Genomic DNA, 23668 nt, shown 5'->3' with positions numbered 1-23668 from the left:
GTCAAAGACAGTGATACATTGCATACTCAGTGCTTTACTTCATGTAGTACATTCCTATGGCTCATCTGGAGTTTAACGCCATGTAACCACCACACTTCTAATGAATAGGCTCCTAACATATAAAAATCCATCCAATTCTTTAAAAATTCTAAAAATCTTATAAGACCTTGAGCTTGACATGTAAGGACTTTGTGTTTTCATATCCCGTTACTGAGAAGATTAGGTGTGAAATACAGTAACCATCCCCTGTAAGCAAGACTGCACATATACTTTTGTTGCATCACCACAAAGAACCCTCAAAACAACTCAATAATGAAGACTGCGAGGGGCACATTTATGATTTAGCCAAAGAAAATCCAAATGGCTTTCCTGGATTCAAATGTACCCCAAGACATAAGCAAGGAATGAGTATAACCGTGGCAGCTAAAGACATCTGCCACAGGGTAATAAAGGCCATTATGCCAAGATGTACATTTTGATAATACACTATGATTTGTTTGTTTCCCACTATCATGGGGCACAAGAAAATGAAACTCAAGACTATCTCGTTAGAACAGGACAAGTGATGACCCTAGTTTTAAATAGGGTTCTTCACTGAAGGAAAAGATAGAGCCATAAAAGTCAAAGTAGCTGACTTCAAATGGTTTACATCCCAGGATGAATCAGGTTACACTGATTTAAGCCCAATTTAATTTAGGCAGGTTTTTAACCACAAGAATAAGGACATTCTTAGTACATATTAATAATTAAACCAACATATACACAACTAGCAATATCCCATATAATATTAAATGTTTCAACAACTTATTCGCAATTATTTTATATCTAGTTAATTTGTTGTTTTGTTTAAAAAAGCAAGCTCAACTTTATTTTACAATGTACTTTGTATTTCTAATTGTATTGTGTAATTATTTCATTGAAGCTGGTTCAATACAGTTCTCTGGATTCTAAGAGCCAAACTCAACTGTATCTTCTGTTATCTGTTTGAATTCATAATTGCCTCTGCCATCCATATGCAGGTAGTACTATGGGAAAGAAGGGGGAAAAAAATCAATAACTGAGAATCTCCTTTTAGACAGGAATTTATGTAGAGGTTATTATACAAGAAAATGATTGAAAATAATTATTTTAAGCCACTAAAATCTTCAAAAGTTTATACTCAGAAATGCATACCATTTTCCAAGGAAAGACTAAAAGAAGATGTCCGCTCTTTTTCAAAGGAGCCACAATATGCATCTGTTTGTAGTGGATATAGTAATTTCCATTAAGAGAACTAAAACATCAGACTTCCTTATTATTATTTTTTCCTTATTATTTTAAAGGAACCAAATCTGTAAGCATCCCACAAATTAGAATGCTTCTACCACTCCACAACCAAGGGTCTGATCTACAGAGGTGCAAGTGCACTAAGTGCAAGTCTGTTGTATAGGACAGCCTCTAAAATACTTACTTTAGCTGGTTTCCCAGATCAGCCCAGAACCTCTAACTTAAGGCTTTTTGTTCATTTGTTTTTTGACTTAGCAGAGGAGGATGAGAACTATAGAGTGAGCCCAAATATCTCATCCTATGAAGATGCTTAGGACAGCGGTTACAAAGCCTTCCATTTTACTTAGTGGTTTTTTGTTTACAGAAAAGACCTTTGTTTTTGCATTTTCTATATTGTTATTTTTAAGTTATTCTGGAATCTTTAACATTGCAGTTCTTTGTGTTACCCCTCCTTCACATGATCACTGGCCTGATGGTTATTTTGATAACTCTCTACACCTCCAGGAGAAGAGGAGAGGGGAAACCCAAGTCCTTTCACTGTCCTATGGCTGTAATGTTTATGAACTTCTGAGAAAACACAAAGGCTTGGGTATATTTTAAACTGCTTTGACTTCCAATTATTTAGTTTTTCATTCAATTCATAAAAATGGGCAAATTATAATATGTCATTAAGATAAAACTATTTTTAAAAGTCAACAGCTATATAGAACTTCATTATGGTTTATTAAGAACTTTCATACAGGCTACCTCTTTGATCTTCACGGTAATCTATGAGACAGTTAGGCAAGGATCAATACTTTATTATACAAAGGAAGCAATTAATGCCAGAAACAGTGATGCCTGAACCCAGGTTTTCTGACTTCAAATCCCATGCTCTTCATTTAACCACTTATACACTATCATCTCAACTGTAAGGTTCTTGAGTGTAAGGACAGTACTCTGTATCCCTCATGACACTTAGCCCAGTATCTGGTTAAAAAGATAATCAATCAGGTATGTATTTTATGGGACAAAACACCCTTACCATGTTCAGTTTTTCTCAACCCTTTTCTGTATCATTTAGGAAGGAAAAAAAGGAAAGAAGAGAAGAGGGAAGGGAGAAAGAAAGAAAGGATGGAAGGAAGGAAGGAAAGAAGGAAGGAAGGGAGGGAGGGAGGGAGGGAGGAAGCGAAAAGAAAAGAAAAAAGAGAAGAAGAACTAAGCTGGGTTTATTTTTAGGGTTTGATTATTTTACATTAAGAGTTGAAAAGAACTCCCATACTGAGAATGGCACTATGGCACTGCTGGAGCACCTGTACCCATGTAAACCTCCCTGTAATATCTTTGTAAATTATAGTGACTACCTAATGAATTGTTTATTACAGTGTGATGACAAACAGAGATGACATTATACAGTTTCCTCCTTGTAGTCCTGATCTCTACTAAAACTGTCTCTAAACTTTTTGCTATCTGATCCTTCTTAAGACTTTCTCCTTCTGTCAATACAGAATGGTAAGAAAAAGTTTGTTTGGCCATAGTTGTGATAACATTATGTACATTTTAGTCAGTTATTATACAACGGTCATTTATAAAACTGGAGAACCACTAACTGGTTCTCTAATATCTATCATATGTAACTAGGGACTCTTTACATATATTGTAGCTTTCAAATTTAACAACTACAATAATATTTATGAAAATCCTGTTTTATAAAAATGAATTAGAATCACCTTTTTCCCTGAAGTTATATATTTATAAGGGAATATACACCAAGAAATCTAAAACCATAATCACCTGAATTCATATATGAAAATAAACTCTCACTATACCATTCAGTATAAGAAATACAAACCTCATGGTGTTTCCAAAGAGACTTTCTATGTGACACAGTGAAGAGGGTAATGCCAACCTAATACAAGGAAAATGATTTGGGTTTATATCAATAACACAGAGTCACAAATTAAACTAGTCTATATAGTTTAAGCTGTTAAAATGACTGTCTTCAGTAGCTACAGTTAAAAATCAATGCCAAAGAGAAAAAAACTATAATTGATGCCAAATGTTTAAGGTAATGCAAAGTACAAGCCATTGACCACATAATAAAAACTAACAAGTATCAATAGAATATTTAAGAAAAACAAACTAAATTAATAGGTACTAGCTTAATTAAGTGTATGATTTTGTTTTGGGCAGAAAATATATATCCTAGCACATTTTATATTTTATTGTGAAAAATATATGAAAAGAGTATAAAGGTGGTAAAAGTAGCAAAAAGTCAAAAACAGGAAAATTAAATCAATATAGTACTGCCTACAGTAAATTTGTTTTTCAAACACAGGGTCATAATCTTTTATTGGAAACCTTTATTTTGGAATGTCTTAGAATTCAGATTTTGGGAAAGTAGTATTTACCACCCCCAGAGGGTTCTGAGGCAGAATTCTGAAATCAAACACATCAATGTTTCTGCAACAACACATATGGACGTGAACATTCAGTGAGATAAATAAGAGCTTAAAAATCTTCTGTTAGTTCAGGCCAGGTCTGGCTACCCAGTGAGCTTGCTACAAAATAATGAAAAATCTTTTGATTTTACAAGCTTACTGGATTTCAGACTGTGAATTAGGATTTATGGATGGTTCTTCAAATTTTCAAAACAACACTAAGAGATATAGCTAGCTGCTCTGGATCAGTGATTCTCAACCAGGGAGAGGAGGCAGGGGATTTTGTCCCATAGGGGACATTTGGCAAGGTCTTTTTTGATTGTTGCAACTGACAGTGCTACAGAAGTCTAATGAGTAGAGGTCAGAAATGCTGCCAAACATCCTACAAAGCAGAGGACAGCCTCCCACAACTAAGAGTCATCCAAGCCACAACGTCAATAGTGCTGAGATTGAGAAACCTTCTCTAGATCAGTGTTTCTCAAAATGGATCTCTTGAGGCTGAGATACATGCTAGGGTAGCCAGGAAATCTCCACCATGAGTTCCAATTTTTATATTCATTTTGATAATTAAAAATAATTTTGAGTAAGTATGTTCTTATCACTTCTGTCATGAGATTAAAGTGCCCAAGTTTGTGTTTACACTTCTGTTGGCACCAAGTGGTGACTTCAAGTGGTATCATTTAAAACTTTTAATGTATCATAAGTTTGGCTGCTATGGGAAAGGTTTTCAAACAGGTTAGGAACTGCATGACAAGTATACGGTTAGTTATTAATAAAGCATATATTTCGATGGTGCAACACATATCTGATTTTTGAAAGCTCACTTTAGATATTATTTCTCTTGCAACTCTAAAATAACTGGATTAGATCTCAACTTAATGAAGGCATTCTTATAACAGAATTAAGTCAAAATACATAAGCAAAATTCAAAACATAAGATCTGGACCTCCTATTATTTTTGGACCTCAGATTAAACCTAAACCAGTGGTTTAGTTTCAGCAAAACAGTATCATAGGTCTCTCTAATGCTGCAATTTTGAAACTGTGTTTTAACGTTTTATCTGTACTTAACTTATAAGTTTATATTGGATTTGTAGCTTTTGTAAATGAGTTTTAACTTTAAGTTCACTTCATTTCATGCTTATCCATATTCAAGTGCCATTATAGTAATAAAATTTATCAAATGGGGGCTCCATAAGAATTTTTTTCTTTTAAGTGGAATCTATACATAGAACTGCACCCTTTGTGGGGACTTGCAGCCTACAGCTAGATATAAGAGGAAACTGCATGGACAAAATTACCACCAAAGAGCCTCTAAATCACTAATCAAGTAGAGACTACATGGTTTTATGTGTAAGAGATTCCACAAACACCTCTAATGCCTATAAATCTGAAAATATGTATGGACAAATGGATAAAAAATTATAAATGATTAAAACTGATTAAGAACAGAAAACCATTAAAGAAATAAAATCAGTAGCTATAAAATCTTCCTAAAAGGTGAATGTAACAAATTTATTCCTTCATCATTATGCCAATTCTTCTCAAACTTTAATGTGCATTTGAATCATCTGGGGGTTTTGTTAAAATGCAGGCTCTGGTTTAGTAGTAGGGCTTGAGACTGCATTTCTAACAAGCTCCGGGGCGATGCTGCTGCTGCTGCGCTACGGCCACACTTCGAGCAGGAGGAACTGATACTATATGTGCGCATCATGACTTTTATATTTATTGTGGACTCCCGAAGAGCACTTGCAAAATGTTAAAAGACTCCTGTACTTCATTTGCTTACACTAAAATTCTACAACCGTTAGGATACACTGCTCTTGTTCTCAAAATCCAACAAAAGTATAGATGATGGTGACAATTCCTCACAGGAAAAAAAGCAAACAAAAAAACTGAGACTACTGAATAATTACTTAAAGAATGGAACCAATGTAGACAGCCTCAGAAAAGGCTACTAAAAGAAGCCTTGGTAAAATACTGGCCAGGCCAGAGAAAAAAATGGTTAAATTAAAAGTTGCCAAATAATTACTGTCGAAAGTTTTTAATTAAAATTTTTTTAAATTTTTTATTTTCTTTATAAAAAACAAATGATATTTAGGTAAAGTTGATGGAACAAATTAAGATAATATTAGTTTATTAACTCTGAGTATAGAGAATGAGTTAAAAGGAAAATAAATTTAAACGTTTATTTTAAATCTAATACATGGCTAAAAAGAATTATATTCAGAATTCATTGATAATTTTTTTTTTACTCATATCTATTATCAGTTTAAAATATTAAAGCAAGATATCATCCTATGATAGTAATTTTGTCACTTTATAACTTGGAATCTTCTCTTTGGGTAGATATTTGGTTGGACACAGAGTAAACTGAAAGGGGGGACTGAGAATTTATCACACTTACCTTTCGACAATGACTGTAAATGTAGTCTTCCACATCCACACTAACTGCACTTGTGCATTCATCCAAAATGGCAAACTGGGGCTTATGATAAAATAATCTTGCCATCTGAAGCATAAAAAGAAATATTCTGTATAATCATTTAGAGAGCTAAAATTAATATGCGAAAATAGATTTACTTTAAATACTCATTTACGGTCTTCTAAAGCAAAGATGAAAATTATTCTAACTCAAAAAATCTACTTCTCAGAAACAAAAACATATAAAGAAACCTGACTGCTTTTATTGTCTTCCCGAACAAAGGGAAAAATGTAACACATGGGAAATACTGTTAAGAGTAAAGCAAAAACTTTTAAGACTGATGGGAGATGAAGTTGAGTTTTACACTAGTATTAAAGAAAGTTCTCTAAAAAAGGTTAGAGGGTACACATTTTGATGAAATCTTAGAATTCAGACTATAGATGACTCATGCAAAAACTGACTATTTTTAAACATTTTGTTGCTTAAGTAATGTCAATATTATGTTGCCAATTAATAATCCCACCAAGAATATTTGAGTGCACCTGTTGTATATATCCCTGTGGTCAGTATTGGGCATGCTCATTTTTAAAAGGCTGTGCTAATTTCATAAGTGAAAATTAACATCAAGGTTAGTATGGCTTACACCTCTTTGATTAGCAGTAATGTTGAACATTTTGCTGTTTATTTTCCATATGTATCTTATTTTCTGGGAATTATTTATTCTGATCCTTTGTCTAACAGATATTCCAAATTGTCATCTGCTCCTAACAATGATCTCCATGTTGCATGACCAATGGACACTTTCTATGCTTGCCCAATTTATCTTCTCTGCAACATTCAACGCAGGTGACCGTTCCCTCCTTCTTGAGAAAGTGAGAGTGAAACCATGGTTTTAAGTTTCTTTCCATTTCTTATGTTGTTTTCTCAGTTTCTTTTCCAGCATTTTCTCTTTCACTTGACCATTAAATGTTGGGGTCCCTGAGGGTTAATTCCTAGGTCCTCTCCTCTTTTTCCTATGTTGTTTCTCTCTGAGTGATCTCATCAAATCTCATGATTTCAAATAGTATTTACATTTGTAAACTCCCGATATATCTCCCTCACCCATACTTCTCTTCTAATTTCCAAACTAATACATAAAAATTCCTATTTGATCTTTCTATGTGGATATCTTACAGAACTCACAGACTTTAAAAATCTAAAACTCAACAGATTTTCTAGATTTTTCCCTTAAATCCATTCATCCATTTCCCCCACCCCATCTTGAACATTTCAGAAATGAAGCTATCAAACAGCTGCTCAAGAAAGCTGTGAGTCCTCCTTGATCTTTCCCTTCTCCTCCTCCCTTCCCCTCCCCCTCCATTTTTAGTCCATTCAAGTCAGTCCTGTGGACCCTACTCACTTTCCCCCAGCTCACAATCATGTCCTTAGCCCAGAGCATAACCCTCTCCTGCCTGGATGACCACAAATAGTCTCCTGCTTCCTCTTTTGTACCTTTTTAACCCATTCTCCAGAGAGGATCTTCCAGAAATGTAACAGAGAATTTCATTCTTCTGCTTAAAACCCTTCAATAACTTCCCATTTCACTTAGAATAAAATTCAAACTCCTTACCATGGTCTACAAGGCCCCGCACAACCTTATTACTACTCACTCTCTAACTTCAACATTCCAGTCACCATCTCCTCTCAACTACCAGGACACAATGTGTCACAGGTCTTACAGGCTTCGCACATGTCACTTTCCTTATGTCTCGAACGCCTTACTCTGCTTCTTGCATCTTTCAAATTTCTGCTTAATGTCACCTTCTCAGACAAACCTAACCTGATCCCTTTCCCCAATCCAAGTGGGTCCCTTCTGTAACATCTCTGCAGCTCTTCACATACTGTAAATTGTATGTTGTCTGTTTCTTTGTCTACCCCTTAGGCTACAATAGTCACAAAAGCCGAGACTCTGTTTTAATCACTACTGTACACCCAACACCTGTATAGTATAGGAAACATTCAAATATTTGATAAATGAATGACTAAAACATAAAAATAGCTTTCTTGGGGTTTATATCTTATTTATAAGAGGTTTGAGGAAGGGGAAGCAGCAAGGACAGACCATCAGGAAGTTCAGCTATGCAGAGAATGAAAGGTATAGACTACATGGGACCTTTGGTTAAGGCAGAGTTTGCTTTTTAGAGACCTGAAAATATCTTTCTATAAGAGGACTAGAAGAGATTAAATATGAGGGGAGGGTGTCGGAGGGGGTGCATAACTGAAGGAAAGGGATGTGATAAAGTTGGAGGAGGGAGGGTCCAAAGACATAGATGGAGACATTTAGCCTTTCTCAAGAGGAAGGATGACATATCCTCCACTAACAGTGGGAGCAGGGAGGTCAGGACAGCCCAGTGCAAAGTTATTAAGAGGAGTGATTATTTGAAGGCATTTCACAAATGCCCCTCCTCTGTGTTCCCATGCAATGCTTTGCATACCTTCGTCACCACACTTAGCACATTATGTGGAAATTTTCTCATCATGTGTCTTTCTCTCTCCCACTATGCAGTCAGCTACTCAGTTTCTCAATACAAGATTTTGGAGTATACGAACTCTGCGGTCACACTGCTCACTGAGCATGACAGGCCACTCCCACCCCCCACCAGCTTTAACATTTCCTAGATATCTTTGGCTGGCAAGCCACTTAACTGTTCTACATTCTATTTCCTCTGTGAAATGGGACACTCACAGCTCTCATCTCACAGGACTATGGCGAGAATAAAATGAGATAACCTGTGTAAAGTGCTTGGCATACTGCCTATTGCCTATTTAGCACTCAAAAATTAGCAGTCATGTAACTGAAATTAACAGCACCTCTTTTTTCTTTAAGAAGTAGGAGGAGAGTTATTCTGCTGACAGTGGTGGAGCAGGTAATGGGGTAGAAAGCCTGAGACTGGTAGTTTTCAAATGCTTATCAAGAAAAATGAGACAGAGGGACAAAAATCAGTAATAGGATTGCCAAGCCATGCTGTGAATCCCTGTAAGACTGGAAGCCATGGAAGTGCAGTGCCACCAATCCATCTTATTGTCTGATTTTTTTCTAGCGGTGCTCAGAAGCCAATATACAGAAATGCCAAGGCAAACAATTGCTCTTGGACTGGTGTTTAAATAATATGAGAAAACAGAAAGTAGGAAAGGAAGTTAAGGGGAAGGGATCATTTGTTCATTCCTTGAAGAAATATCTCCTGTGTACCTCCTATGTTCTAGGCCCTGGATTGTTAAGTCTGTGCTCGACAGGAAAGAAGGTAGTCAGAAGGGAACTGATCAATTATAGAGAAGGAATGGGTCAATATTAGAGAGACCTCAGTGAGTTTGAAGAACGGGGACAGTTGCCAATTAGGTAAAAGAAAAAGAATTAATTACAAAAATGGATTTCAAAAAACACTAAAAATCTTATGACAGTGGTATGTCTGGTAAGGCGGTTTGGGCCTTTCTTTATACTTTTATAAATATTCCAACTTTTCTATCATATATACTTTTTCATAATTCAATATAAAAAACCATCACTAAAGAGGAAGAGCAAGAACAGAAGAGTAGAAAAGAAAACTATGGGTCAGAGAAATAAGACAGCCCAATTTATGATATTAGGTGGAGCAACCCTGGCTGATGTTTGGACCAGGGTTGGACTAGCTGATGATGGCTGGACCCAAATGGGTGCAATGGGGGAAAAAGACATGTCACTTGAGACTTCAAGGCACAGTGAGAGAAGAGAACTGGTCAGACAGTTCACCTGCACATTGAAGGCCGTATACTGTAATGTACTGGTTAAGAGCAAGAGTTCTGGGGTCAGACTCACCTGCACCTGAATCTCAGTTCTGCCATGCAGCAGCTGTTTGGTATCAGTAAGCTGCTTAAGTTCTGCAAGTCTTTCCCTCATCTCTACGTTACTTCACAGGGCTCTTGGGAGAATTAAATAGGACCTGCCATTCCAAACCAATCTTTCCCTCATCAATATTCTAGTGCATTTTCTTTGTAACTATCACTGAAGACTGCCTGCCTGGTATCAAAATTAAAGGAGCATATCTGGCTCTCCTAACTAGATTATAAAGGCAGGAACCTAGCTAAGTGCCTTGCACAGAATAGATTCTTAGCTAATCCTAAACTCTGTGGTAAGCATACCATAATTAATTTTTTTGCTGTTAAAATAATGAAATAATATTTCCCCCTATATTTATGTTGTTATTTTTCAAGGGACTTTTAGAAATGTGTTCACCAGATCTCCCTTCATTCAGTAGTTTTATTCCATTCCCTCAAATTCAAATCCTGATTCTCCTTACCTAAGAGTTCCTTTGGTTCATCTGTTTTATACCAACCTTCACTCTTATAGATTCACTGTTTTGGTTAAACCTTTCAAGTCTGTTCTTCCTAAAAACTATAATTTTTATAATTTATAAATTATAGGTTTTTATAATTTATAAAAATTATGTGTTCTCTTCCCATCAACATTTTACTTTGAAAATTTTAATCCTACCAAAAAAATGAAAGAACAATAAAATGAATATACATACATTCTTCACCCAACTTCAGCAATGTTAATATTTATTGCATTAGCCTTTTCTATCTCCCTCCAAACCCTTCTAAAGTAGCAAAACAATATGCTCTCTTTTAAACTTCACATTCAATTCTCCAAATATTGGCCTATACAAAACACATCCTGTCAAGGGCTTGGCCATGCAACTGTGTTACAGGTGAGCTCTCCCCATTTCCCAGCTCTATCATGGTTCATCTAGCTTTACAGGGTTCCTTCCCGCACTCCCTATTCTTCCAAAATAACCTCTCACTCCTCTAGGCATACCCTTAAATTTCTTATCTTCTAATAAAAACTACCCTCTGTGTAACATTTATACCACACATATAGAATTCCTTAGTTTAAGCAGATTTATTTTTCTTTCTGAGTCTCCATTGTGTCCACTTGTGAATCTTGCCTTATCCTTCCATTTTCTTTGAAGTCATAGTATAGGAATTTCAATTAGTTTTCTTGAATTGCAGTTATTTCTATAGGCATCTTCTAAACTGATTCCAGAAATGCCCAATCACTTTAAATTCTCAGGCCTTCAGCCCAGTTTCCACTTTGAGTATGGCTGATATCTCTTCTCTTTCATTTACGATTCATTCATCACTCTAGATTAATCTCACTAGCCAGACAAATCACAATATTAAGTTGATATTAAGTTCATATAGAATGGGTATGATCTGGAGAAACACAACATGCAAAACAATCAGGGAATAGGAGGTAACCAAAAGGTAGAATATAACCTGAAGATAAACAGTAAGCAACTCTGAAATAAGTCCATTCTTCTGCTACCTTTCCTTGGCTACAGTTTTCTCTAATTTCCACAAGGTTATAACACTCCCTCACCAAAAAATTCCTCTGGATCTGCTCAAACTATGGTATGTCTAGTTAGAAAATGACTCCCTAAAAGTTATCCCCCTTGCAACTTCCCTGGTGGTGCAGTGGTTAAGAATCCGCCTGCCAATGCAGGAGACAAGGATTCAATCCCTGGTCTGGGAAGATTGCCACATGCCATGGAGCAACTAAGCCCGTGCACCACAACTACTGAAGCCCACGCGCCTAGAGCCCATGCTCCACAATAAGAGAAGCCAACTCAACGAGAAGCCTGTGCACCACAACAAAGAGCAGACCCTGCTTGCCGCAACTAGAGAAAGCCCGCGTGCACCAATGAAGACCCAATGCAGCCAAAAATTAATTAATTACAAAAAATAAAAAAATATGTTATCCCCCTTTACATAGTCAAAGTCACTCTTAATATGTCACATTTTGTAGTCATGTTTGATTCAGATAACTTTAGTTGAGCATAAAATAATTCCTTTGAAATGTTTCTTTATATTAGGAAAATTTTTAAATTCTAAATAACTTTAGGTAGTAGATACTGAGCCCTAAAACAAGGATAAATATAATGATAGAGGGAAAGGACAAGAACAGAATAAAGAATAAAATGATAATAAAATTAACATCTCTAATACCTTCAGCTACTTTAGAGAGAATAGGCTAAGACAGAGAGGTGTCTATACGGAAAAAATACTGAAAGGGATCTCATAACCCAACCAGGACCTATGTGCTACAAAGATCCCCCAACTTTTGGAAAAACAGATTAACGGTATATAATTGGATCTGCATCTTTTCCTTTCATAGGAATATTTTTAAATTTTCAGAATTCCAAATTTATAGGCAAGCTATACTTCTATTATCATATAAACTAAGCCACACTATAATAATTGCTAAATAAAAAGATTAAAACAAAACTGTATGCCTGATTATCAAAATGCTGGATTCTAAGAGTGACTTTATGCAACCAGCTGCATTGCTGTGCAGTGTTTTCAGAGCACACTTACCGCCATTCTTTGCTTTTCTCCACCACTGAGTACATCCATCCAATCCTGAACACTGTCCCAGCCTCCTTCACGTTCAAGGATATGACCCAACTGGACATTGTCTAAGTATTCCTTCAGTACCTTTCAGCAAAATGATTAAAGATGAAATCATGCTTAATATAAACCAATATTCTCTATCTTGCTTTATTTTTTAAACTAGAAGCACTATAATACTATTGTCAATATCACTAAAAAATGCACATTTCACAAAAGAATGTAGCACAAAGGTAAACAAACTCTTTACTTCCTATTTATACTAATTTTCACAAAATATATCTAGAGGCATAAAGAGAATAATACTATTGTACGTAATTAAAGGACAAGGGCAATGAGAAAACAAACAATAGTGTAAAGACAAGGTTAAACACTCAAAAAGTCATATTTAAGCAAAATGGTTAACGTCTTACCTCAACCTGGAAAGTTATAATTAATGATTAGGCTGTAGAAGCCTTTACAAAAGGTTAGGATAAACTACTTGAAATCTAAAATACTTAACTGATTAAGATAAAGACTCTGGAGTGTTTTCAGTAAGTCTAGGATATAAACATTTCCTTACGAGGTCAGAAATCCCCTTCTTTTTCTGATCTTCTCTTCCATCTGGATATATCACTTGGTCTCGAAGTGTTCCAAGGGTCATATAAGGTCTCTGATAGTAACAGAGCAAAAATCATTAGAAGTGATTTTTTAAGAAATAAGTTAAAAGATCTTGAAATCAAAGATTACAAAATAACTCAAACAAGGTCTTACCTGGGGAACATAAAATAACTTTCCTCTCTCGGGTTTAGTTAGACGTCCTCCAAAAAGAGGCCATAACTATAAAAGCAAAGGAGAGGGGGGAAGAAGAGCTATAAATTTCACAATGTGGTAGACTATATGGCAAAATAAGACTACAAAACCTTGAGGCCAATTTTTACTTACTTCACCAAGAACACGGAAAAGTGAACTCTTCCCACAGCCATTTGGACCACAAATTAGAACGTTGGCCCCAGATCGAACCTAAAAGGAAGTGAGTCTATGAATTAATTAAATAGAATATACACTCAATGAACATTTCTGTAGAGTCAAATAGTTCTTTACTAATGATAAGTTTTCTATTATGTCTATAAATGTGATATTAGGTAGAAGCAGTGGAGGGTATGGATGAAGAGACCTTTTATTTTGTTTACTTTCAATTTTTACTGTCACTTTTTTTCCCACTTAAATATTACTATTGATTGGTATCAACTTAATCTCAATCAGAATACAAAGATCTAAAGCTTGAATTCTTGAAAACAGTTATTATGTATGTAAACACAGTCTTGCTTTAAAAAATAGAATTGTACTATATATACTGCTATACAACTTGTTATTATTTAACAATATATCGGGTGCTGAATAGACTCATCCTGCCTAGTTGGGGAGGTCAGTAAAGAATTATAATGTTTTATTTTGCTTTGCTTTTGAGGTTTTTAAAATGTACTTTAAAAAATCTAGTTATATACTGCTTACAAGAAATATACCATAATAAAACGGCTCAGGAAAGGTATAAATAAAGACTTGTACAAAATATATGAACAGATGTAAACAAAATGAATTTCATGGAAGGGATCAAGATGGTGGAGTAGAAGGACGTGCACTCACTCCCTCTTGCAAAAGCAACAGAATCATAACTAACTGCTGAACAATCATCAACAGGAAGACACTGGAACTCACCAAAAAAGATACCCCACATCCAAAGACAAAGGTGGAGCCGCAATGTGATGGTAGGAGGGGAACAATCACAATAAAATCAAATCCCATAACCCCTGGGAGAACACAAACCAGAGAACAATTATACCACAGAAGTCCACCCTCTGGAGTGAAGGTTCTGAGCCCCCCGTCAGGCTTCCCAACCTAGGGGTCTGGCAACGGGAGGAAGAATTACCAGAGAATCAGCCTTTGAAGGCTAGCAGGATTTGATTGCAGGACTTCAACAGGACTGGGGGAAACAGAGACTCCATTCTTGGAGGGCACACACAAAGTAGTTTGCACATTGGGACCCAGAGGGAAGGAGCAGTGACCCCAGAGGAGACTGAACCAGACTTACCTGCTAGTGTTGGAGGGTCTGCAGAGGTGGGGGTGGCTGTGGCTCACCCTGGGGACAAGGACACTGGCAGTAGAAGTTCTGGGAAGTAATCCTTGGCATAAGCCCTCCCAGAGTCACCATTAGCCCCACCAAAGAGCCAGGTAGGCTTCTGTGTTGGGTCACCTCAGGCCAAACAACCAATAGGGAGGGAACTCAGCCCCACACATCAGCAGACAAGTGGATTAAAGTTTGACTGAGTTCTGCCCAACAGAGCAACACCTAGCTCTACCTATCACCAGTCCCTCCCAACAGGAAGCTTACACAAGACTCTTAGATAGCCTCATCCACCAGAGGGCAGACAGCAGAAACAAGAAGAACTACAGTCCTGCAGCCTGTGTAACGAAAACCACATTCACAGAAAGAGAGACAAAATGAACAGGCAGAATACTATGTACCAGATGAAGGATCAAGATAAAACCCAAGAAAAACAACTAAATGAAGTGGAGATAGGCAACCGTCCAGAAAAAGAATTCAGAATAATGATAGCGAAGATGATCCAGGACTTCAGAAAAAGAACAAACGAGTCAAAGATTGAGAAGATGCAAGAAATGTTTAACAAGGACCTAGAAGAATTAAAGAACAAACACAGAAGATTTAAGAACAAACAGAGATGAACAACACAATAACTGAAATGAAAAGTACACTAGAAGGAATCAATAGCAAAGTAACTGAGCTAGAAGAACAGATAAGTGACCTGGAAGAAATAGTGGAATTCACTGCTGTGGAACAGAATAAAGAAAAAAGAATGAACAGAAATGAAGACAGAATGAGAAACCTCTGGGACAACATTAAACGCATGAACATTCACATTACAGGAGTCCCAAGAAGAAGAAGAGAGAGAGAAAGGACCCGAGAAAATATTTGAAGAGATTAGAGTCTAAAACTTTCCTTAACATGGGAAAGAAAATAGCCACCCAAGTCCAGGAAGTGCAGAGAGTCCCACACAGGATAAACCCAAGGAGAAACACGCCAAGACACATCGTAATCAAACTGGCAAAAATTAAAGACAAAGAATAATTATTAAAAGCAACAAGGGAAAAATGAAAAATACAAGGGAACTCCCGTACGGTTAACAGCTGATTTCTCAGCAGAAACTCTACAAGCCAGAAGGGAGTGGCACGATATATCTAAAGTACAACTAAGATTACTTCCCTGGCAAGGATCTCATTCCGCTTCAGTGGAGAAATCAAAAGCTTTATAGACAAGCAAAAGCTAAGAGAATTCAGCACCACCAAACCAGCTCTACAACAAATGCTAAAGGAATTTCTCTAGGTGGGAAAAACAAGAGAAATAAGGGACATACAAAAACAAACCCAAAACAATTAAGAAAATGGTAACAGGAACATAGATATTGATAATTACCTTAAATGTGAATGGATTAAATGCTCCAACCAAAAGACACAGGATCACTGAATGGATACAAAAACAAGACCCATAAATATGCTGTCTACAAGAGATCCACTTCAGACCTAGGGACACATGCAGACTGAAAGTGAGGAAATGGAAAAAGATACTCCATGCAAATGGAAATCAAAAGAAAGCTGGAGTAGCAACACGCATATCAGATAAAATAGACTTTAAAATAAAGAATGTTACAAGAGACAAGGACAGACACTACATAATGATCAAGGGATCAATCCAAGAAGAAGTTATAACAATCATAAATATTTATGCACCAACATAGGAACACCTCAATACATAATGCAAGTGCTAACAGCTATAAAAGAGGAAATCAATAGTAACACAACAATAGAAGGGGACTTTAACACCTCACTTACACCAATGGACAGAGAATCCAGACAGAAAATTAACAAGGAAGCACAAGCTTTAAATGACACTACAGACCAGACAGACTTAATTGATATTTATAGGACATTCCATCCAAAAACAGCAGATTACACTTTCTTCTCAAGTGCATATGGAATGTTCTCCAGGATAGATCACACCTTGGGTCACAAATCAAACATCGGTAAGTTAAGAACACTGAAATCATATCAAGCATCTTTTTTAACCACAACACTATGAGATTAGAAATCAATTACAGGGAAAAAAATCTAAAAAACACAAACACATGGAGGCTAAACAATACATTACTAAATAACCAAGAGATCACTGAAGAAATCATAGAGGAAATCAAAACATACTTAGAGACAAATGACAATGAAAACACAATGACCCAAAACCGATGGGATGCAGCAAAAGCAGTTCTAAGAGGGACGTTTAGAGCAACACAATCCTACCTCAAGAAACAAGAAAAATCTCAAATAAGCAATCTAAGCTTACACCTAAAGGAACTAGAGAAAGAAGAACAAACAAAGCCCAAAGTTAGTAGAAGGAAAGAAACCATAAAGATCAGAGCAGAAATAAATGCAATGGCAACAAAGAAAACAATAGCAAAGATCAATAAAACTAAACAGTGGTTCTCTGAGAAGATAAACAAGATTGATAAACCTTTAGCCAGACTCATCAAGAAAAAGAGGGAGAGGACTCAAATCAATAAAATTAGAAATGAAGAAAAGAAGTTACAATGGACACCACAGAAATACAAAGCATCATAAGAGACTACTACAAGCAACTCTATGCCAATAAAATGGATAACCTGGAAGAAATGGACAAATTCTTAGAAAAGCATAACCTTCTAAGACTGAACCAGGAAGAAACAGAAAATATAAACAAACCAATCACAAGTAACAAAATTGAAATTGTGATTAAACATATTCCAACAAACAAAAATCCAGGACCAAATGGCTTCACAGGTGAATTCTATCAAACATTTAGAGGAGAGCTAACATCTATCCTTCTCAAACTCTTCCAAAATATAGCAGAGGGAGGAACACTCCTAAACTCATTCTACAAGGCCACCATCACCCTGATACCCAAACCAGACAAAGATACTACAAAAAAAGAAAATTACAGACTGATGAACATAGATGCAAAAATCCTCAACAAAATACTAACAAACCGAATCCAACAACACATTAAAAGGATCATAAACCATGATCAAGTGGGATGCAAGGATTATCCCAGGGATGCAAGGATTCTTCAATATATGCAAATCAATGCGATACACAATATTAACAAATTGAAGAAAAAAACCATATGATCATCTCAATAGATGCAGAAAAAGCTTTTGACAAAATTCAATACCCATTTATGATAAAAACTCTCCAGAAAGTGGGCATAGAGGAAACCTACCTTAACATAATAAAGGCCATATATGACAAACCCACAGCCAACATTGTCCTCAATGGTGAAAAACTGAAAGCATTTCCTCTAAGAAATGAAGAAATCAGGAACAAGACAAGGATGTCCACTCTCACCACTTTTATTCAACATAGATTTGGAAGTCCTATCCACAGCAATCAGAGAAGAAAAATAAAAGGAATACAAATTGGAAAAGAAGAAGTAAACTGTCACTCTTTGCAGATCATATGATACTATACATAGAGAATCCTAATGATGTCACCTGAAAACTACTAGAGCTAATCAATGAATTTGGTAAAGTTGCAGGATACAAAATTAACGCACAGAAATCTCTTGCATTTCTATACACTAACAATGAAAGATAAGAAAGAGAAATTAAGGAAACAATCTCATTTACCATTGCAATGAAAAGAATAAAATACCTTGGAATAAACCTACTAAATGAGGTAAAAGACCTGTACTCAGAAAACTATAAGACACTGATGAAAGAAATCAAAGATGACACAAACAGATGGAGAGATATACCATGTTTTGGGGTTGGAAGAATCAATACTGTGAAAATGACTATACTAACCAAAGCAATCTACAGATTCAATGCAATCCCTACCAAATTACCAATGGCATTTTTTACAGAACTAGGACAAAAAAATCTTAAAATTTGTATGAAGACACAAAAGACCCCGAATAGCCAAAGCTAGCTTGAGGGAAAAAAACAGAGCTGGAGGAATCACACTCCCTGACTTCAGACTATATCACAAAGCTACAGTAATCAAGACAATATGGTAGGGGCTTCCGTGGTGGCACAGTGGTTAAGAATCCGCCTGCCAATGCAAGGGACACGGGTTCGAGTCTGGCCCAGGAAGATCTCACATACCACAGAGCAACTAAGTCCATGCGCCACAACTATTGAGCCTGAGCTCTAGATCCCGCAAGCCACAACCACTGAGCTCACATGCCACAACTACTGAAACCTGTGTGCCTAGAGCCCATGCTCTGCAACAAGAGAAGCCACGACAATGAGAAGCCGGCACAACGCAACGAAGAGTAGCCCTGGCTCTCTGCAACTAGAGAAAGCCCGTGCACAGCAACAGAGACCCAACACAGCCAAAATTTAAAAATAAAATAAAGACAATATGGCAATAGCATAGAAACAGAATACAGATCAGTGGAACAGGATAGAAAGCCCAGAGATAAACCCATGCACCTATGGTCAACTAATCTATGACAAAGGAGGCAAGGATATATAATAGAGAAAAGACAGCCTCTTCAATAAGTGGTGCTGGGAAAACTGGACAGCTACATGTAAAAGAATGAAATTAGAACACTCCCTAACACCATACACAAAAAATAAACTCAAAAGGGATTAAAGACCTAAATTTAAGACCAGACACTATAAAACTGTTAGAGGAAAACACAAGAAGAAGACTCTTGAAATAAATGACAGCAAGATCTTTTTTTATCCACCTCCTAGAGAAATGGAAATAAAAACAAAAATAAACAAATGGGACCTAATGAAACTTCAAAGCTTTTGCACAGCAAAGGAAACTATAAACAAGACAAAAAGACAACCCTCAGAATGGGAGAAAATATTTGCAAACAAATCAATGGACAAAGGATTAATCTCCAAAATATATAAACAGCTCATGCAGCTCAGTATTAAAAAGAACAAACAACCCAATCAAAAAATGGGCAGAAGACCTAAATAGACATTTCTCCAAAGACATACAGATGCCCAAGAGGCACATGAAAAGCTGCTCAACATTACTAATTATTAGAGAAATGCAAATCAAAACTACAATGAGGTATCACCTCACACCAGTCAGAATAGGCATCATCACACAAACAACGCTGGAGAGGGTGTGGAGAAAAGGGAACCTTCTCGCACTGTTGGTGGGAATGTAAATTGATACAGCCACCTTAGGGAACAGCATGGAGGGCCCTTAAAAAATTAAAAATAGAATTACCATATGACCCAGCAATCCCACTACTGTGCAGAGAGCCAGAGAAAACCATAATTCAAAAAGACACATGCACCCCAATGCTCATTGCAGCACTATTGACAATAGTCAGGTCATGGAAGCAACCTAAATGCCCATGAACAGGCAAATGGATAAAGAAGATGTGGTACATATATACAATGGAATATTACTCAGTCAGAAAAAGGAATGAAATTGGGTCATTTGTAGAGACGTGGATGGACCTGGAGACTGTCATACAGAGTGAAGTAAGTCAGAAAGAGAAAAACAAGTATCATATATTAACGCATGTATGTGGAATCTAGAAAAATGGTGCAGATGAACTGGTTCGCACAGCAGAAATAGAGACACAGATGCCGAGAACAAACCGTATGGACACCAAGGTGGGTGAAGTGGAGGTGGGGGTCAGGGTGGTGGTGGTATGAATTGGGATATTGGGATTGACATATATACACTAATATGTATAAAAGAGATAACTAATAAGCACCTGCTGTATAAAAATAAAATTTAAAATAAATAAACAAACAAACAATATATCACAGATGTTCCTTCAGGTCAGTATATTCAGATTCTCCCCATTCCTCTCTTAATGCCTGCAGTGTATTCCATAGTAAGGATGTATCATATCTTATTTAAATACTCTCCTTTTGTTAAATATTTAGGTCATCTGCATTTTGCTTGCTCTTTTAATAATACTGCAATGAAGCTCTGAGAGAGCAAATTGATGCACTGGTGAGAAATACTTCTACAGATCAGATTCTTAGAAATTATGTATTGTATCAAAGTACATACGTACTATAAATATTTATAAGTGCCACCAAATTGCTCTGCAACAACGTTAAATGAAAAATGTCGAGTGGTTGATTTCTAAGCTTATGGTCTTATCTGAGTTAATCAACCTGGTGATGAATCAAAAAAACCTGAGTCATAATTGTAGCTCACACAGCAATGTATCACAGCAGGAAAAGACAACAGAGAGATATGAGTTACCCTGGCTGTGGAACCTGCCTTTTTTAAACTGTTGAGCGTTAGGTTCCTATTTTTTAATTCAATGAATATGTATTGAATAATCAGTGTCTGGCTCTGTTCGAGGCAATGCAGCTACATTACTGAGTAAAAGAGACCAAAGAAACCCAAAGAACAACAAAAAAACACAACAAAATCCTTACCCTTACCAGTATACATTCTAGTGGGAGAGATATACAATAAGGAACATGCATAATAAATAAGTAAATTAAACAGTATGTTAGAAAATAAGTGCTACAGGGAAAAAATAGATAAAGGTAAAAAAAACTGTGGGGGGGATGTTGCATTTTTAAGGTGGTTAGGCCAGGCCTCACTGAAAATGACAACTGGGCAAAGCTGTGAAAGAAAGAGTAAACTAGAAGTTAATCTGAAGGGACTGTTCCAGTGCCAACCCTACCCACAAAAAGTAGCTACAAAGGCTGAGGCAGGAATGTACCTGTCCTATTCAAAAACCAGAAAGGATTCTGCTGAAGAAGAATGAGCAGGAGGGAAGAGTAGTAGGAAATGAGCTCAGAGAGGTCAGAGGTGATGGTAGGGTAACAGCAGGTAAACACTACAGGGTGCTGTAAGCCACTGAAAGAACTTTTTCTGATGGAATGCAGAGCCTTCTGCGTTATTCACAATAGTCAAAAGTGGAAGCAACCCAAGTGGCTAAATGAATAAACAAAATGTGGCATACACATACAATGGAATATTATTATTCAGCCTTAAAAGGAATGAAATTCTGGTACATGCCACAACATGAGTGAACCTGAAGACATGATGCTAAGTGAGATATGCCAGACACCAAAGGACAAATATTATGATTCCATTCACATGAGGTACCCAGAATAGGCAAATCCAGTGAGGCAGAAAGTAGAACAGAGGTTACCAGGGACTAAGGGGTGGGGAGAAATGAGTTACTGTTTAATGGGTACAGAGTTTCTCTTTGCTGTGATGAAAAAGTTCTGAAGATAGTGGTGATGGTTGCACAATGCACTAAATGTTACTTAATGCCACTGAACTGTATACTTCAAAATAGTTAAAATGGTAAATTTTATGTTGTGTATTAGAGAATGAGCTATTCTGAATGACTTTTCCAGATATTTGTCTTTTTTTCTGAGAAATTATTTTAAAGTTATTTTGATGGACTTCTTCTAAATACATATTTCTTTTTCCTATAAAATTGAATATAGTGAATATTCCTAGTAATACATTACATATAATAATTGTACTCTACTATAAAAGTGTTTCCCCTAGGAGAACCTTAAAGTTCAGAGAACGATTAATTAAATGGTTCCCTATCACTCTGATTTATTTAGGTAATGTTAGCCATATGTACTGTTTTCTGCACCTAACTGCTTATTGTGGTTTTCACTGATATCCAATACCCCTCCACACTATTTGGTGCAACATGCCAGGAAACCTAAAAACCAAGTTTGTAATGATGTGTATAAACAATAACTAGAGTTACTGAAATCCTTAGGTACTCTTCTATGTACAAATGTCTTAGACTCAGCATTAATTTTTCTTTACTCCGTGGTTTTTGATAATGTCGGACAAAACTTCCAATTATGACATGAGCCATGGTAAACCAGTGATAATTTTTCCAAATTAAAGATTTGTAAAAACATGTATTTTTTTTTCTGGGTTGAATTGAGACTAAAAGCCAAGGGTAACTTTCACAGAAAACCAGTTATTAAGTTCTTAATAACACTCTATTTAAAAAAATTTTTAATATAAATTTATTTTATTTATTTATTTTTGGCTGCATTGGGTCTTCATTGCTGCGCATGGGCTTTCTTTGGTTGTGGTGAGCAGGGGCTACTCTTTGTTGCAGTGTGGCTTCTCATTGTGGTGGCTTCTCTTGTTGCGGAGCACGGGCTCTAGGCACAGGCTTCAGTAGCTGTGGAGCACAGGCTTAGCTGCTCCGCGGCATGTGGGATCTTCCCGGACCAGGGCTGGAACCAGTGTCCCCTGCACTGGCAGGCAGATTCTTAACCACTGTGCCACCAGGGAAGTCCCAATTACACTCTATTATTGAGGATCCTGGATTGCTTTACTGGGGCAACAAATGCTTTGAACTACCTTATCTTTACCAATAAAAATATTCCCCCAGAAATATCACTTCTTGATAAATCCTACTTCCTATGACTTTACTATAATAAAACATCAAAATATTCTACACTTAAATATGATTTAAATAAAAGAGAGATTACATGAAAGTATGCTGTTTACGAAGATTTACTTAGGCTTCTTTAAACATTAAAATATGCTCTCTTACTGAAAAGGTAAAAATTTTAGTAAGTTACAAAGTACTATTTTAATGCCCACATTATAACCTACAAGTAGTTATTTCTTAGGGTTTCTCCAGTCTATATAAATATGTCATTGCTGAGGGAGTTTATAAAGGAATAAGATATAAATCTCCTATCTCAAAGAAGCTTACATTATTTGATTATTAGGTAACCCAAAAGGCAAACTGATCATAAAGTAGGACACATTTATTTGTGATGGCCAAGTCTCAGTTTTATCATGCCTCTTTGCAGGAGAAAGGAATCTTTATTTTCAAGTAAGCCAGATGGATAGAAAACAATCAGATGTTACAAAGAAGTGATGGATGTTTGTTGAATTAAAAAACAAAACAAAACAATGTTAAAAAATGATAGAAAGACAAAATAAATGAGAAAAAGCCAAGTCTAACTTAGAATACCCTAAGTCAGAAAGAGACAGGAGAGGAATTTATAACAGTGGACCAAAAGTACAGAAGTCAAAGATACAGCTCCAAGTGGAGGAGAAAACAATACGAAAATCACAGAATAGACAACAGTAATATAGAA

At 36.3% G+C, this 23668-nt stretch overlaps 1 protein-coding gene across 3 annotated transcripts in view; it reads right to left on the bottom strand.

The window, feature by feature from the left end:
* Positions 1–14: 14 nt before the first annotated feature.
* ABCD3 (ATP binding cassette subfamily D member 3) overlaps positions 15–23668 on the bottom strand; it is an 81944-nt gene continuing 58290 nt past the window's right edge. For all 3 annotated transcript variants that reach the window (XR_010841750.1, XM_059069945.2, XM_059069952.2), the window contains 7 exons: positions 13458–13535; positions 13287–13352; positions 13096–13185; positions 12501–12620; positions 6093–6197; positions 3098–3154; positions 15–1025 (listed from right to left, as the gene is read on the bottom strand). Coding sequence is in view for 2 of the 3 variants with exons in the window: in XM_059069945.2 (XP_058925928.1) it covers positions 948–1025; positions 3098–3154; positions 6093–6197; positions 12501–12620; positions 13096–13185; positions 13287–13352; positions 13458–13535 (594 nt within the window). In the remaining variant the exon portion in view is untranslated. The remainder of the gene's footprint in view (positions 1026–3097; positions 3155–6092; positions 6198–12500; positions 12621–13095; positions 13186–13286; positions 13353–13457; positions 13536–23668) is intronic.

This window comes from Kogia breviceps, chromosome 1 (genome assembly GCF_026419965.1).
Source record: "Kogia breviceps isolate mKogBre1 chromosome 1, mKogBre1 haplotype 1, whole genome shotgun sequence".
Classification (NCBI taxonomy): Eukaryota; Metazoa; Chordata; class Mammalia; order Artiodactyla; family Physeteridae; genus Kogia; species Kogia breviceps.
Note: the sequence above shows the minus strand (reverse complement) of the source record. Positions and strands in the feature narration are given on the sequence as shown.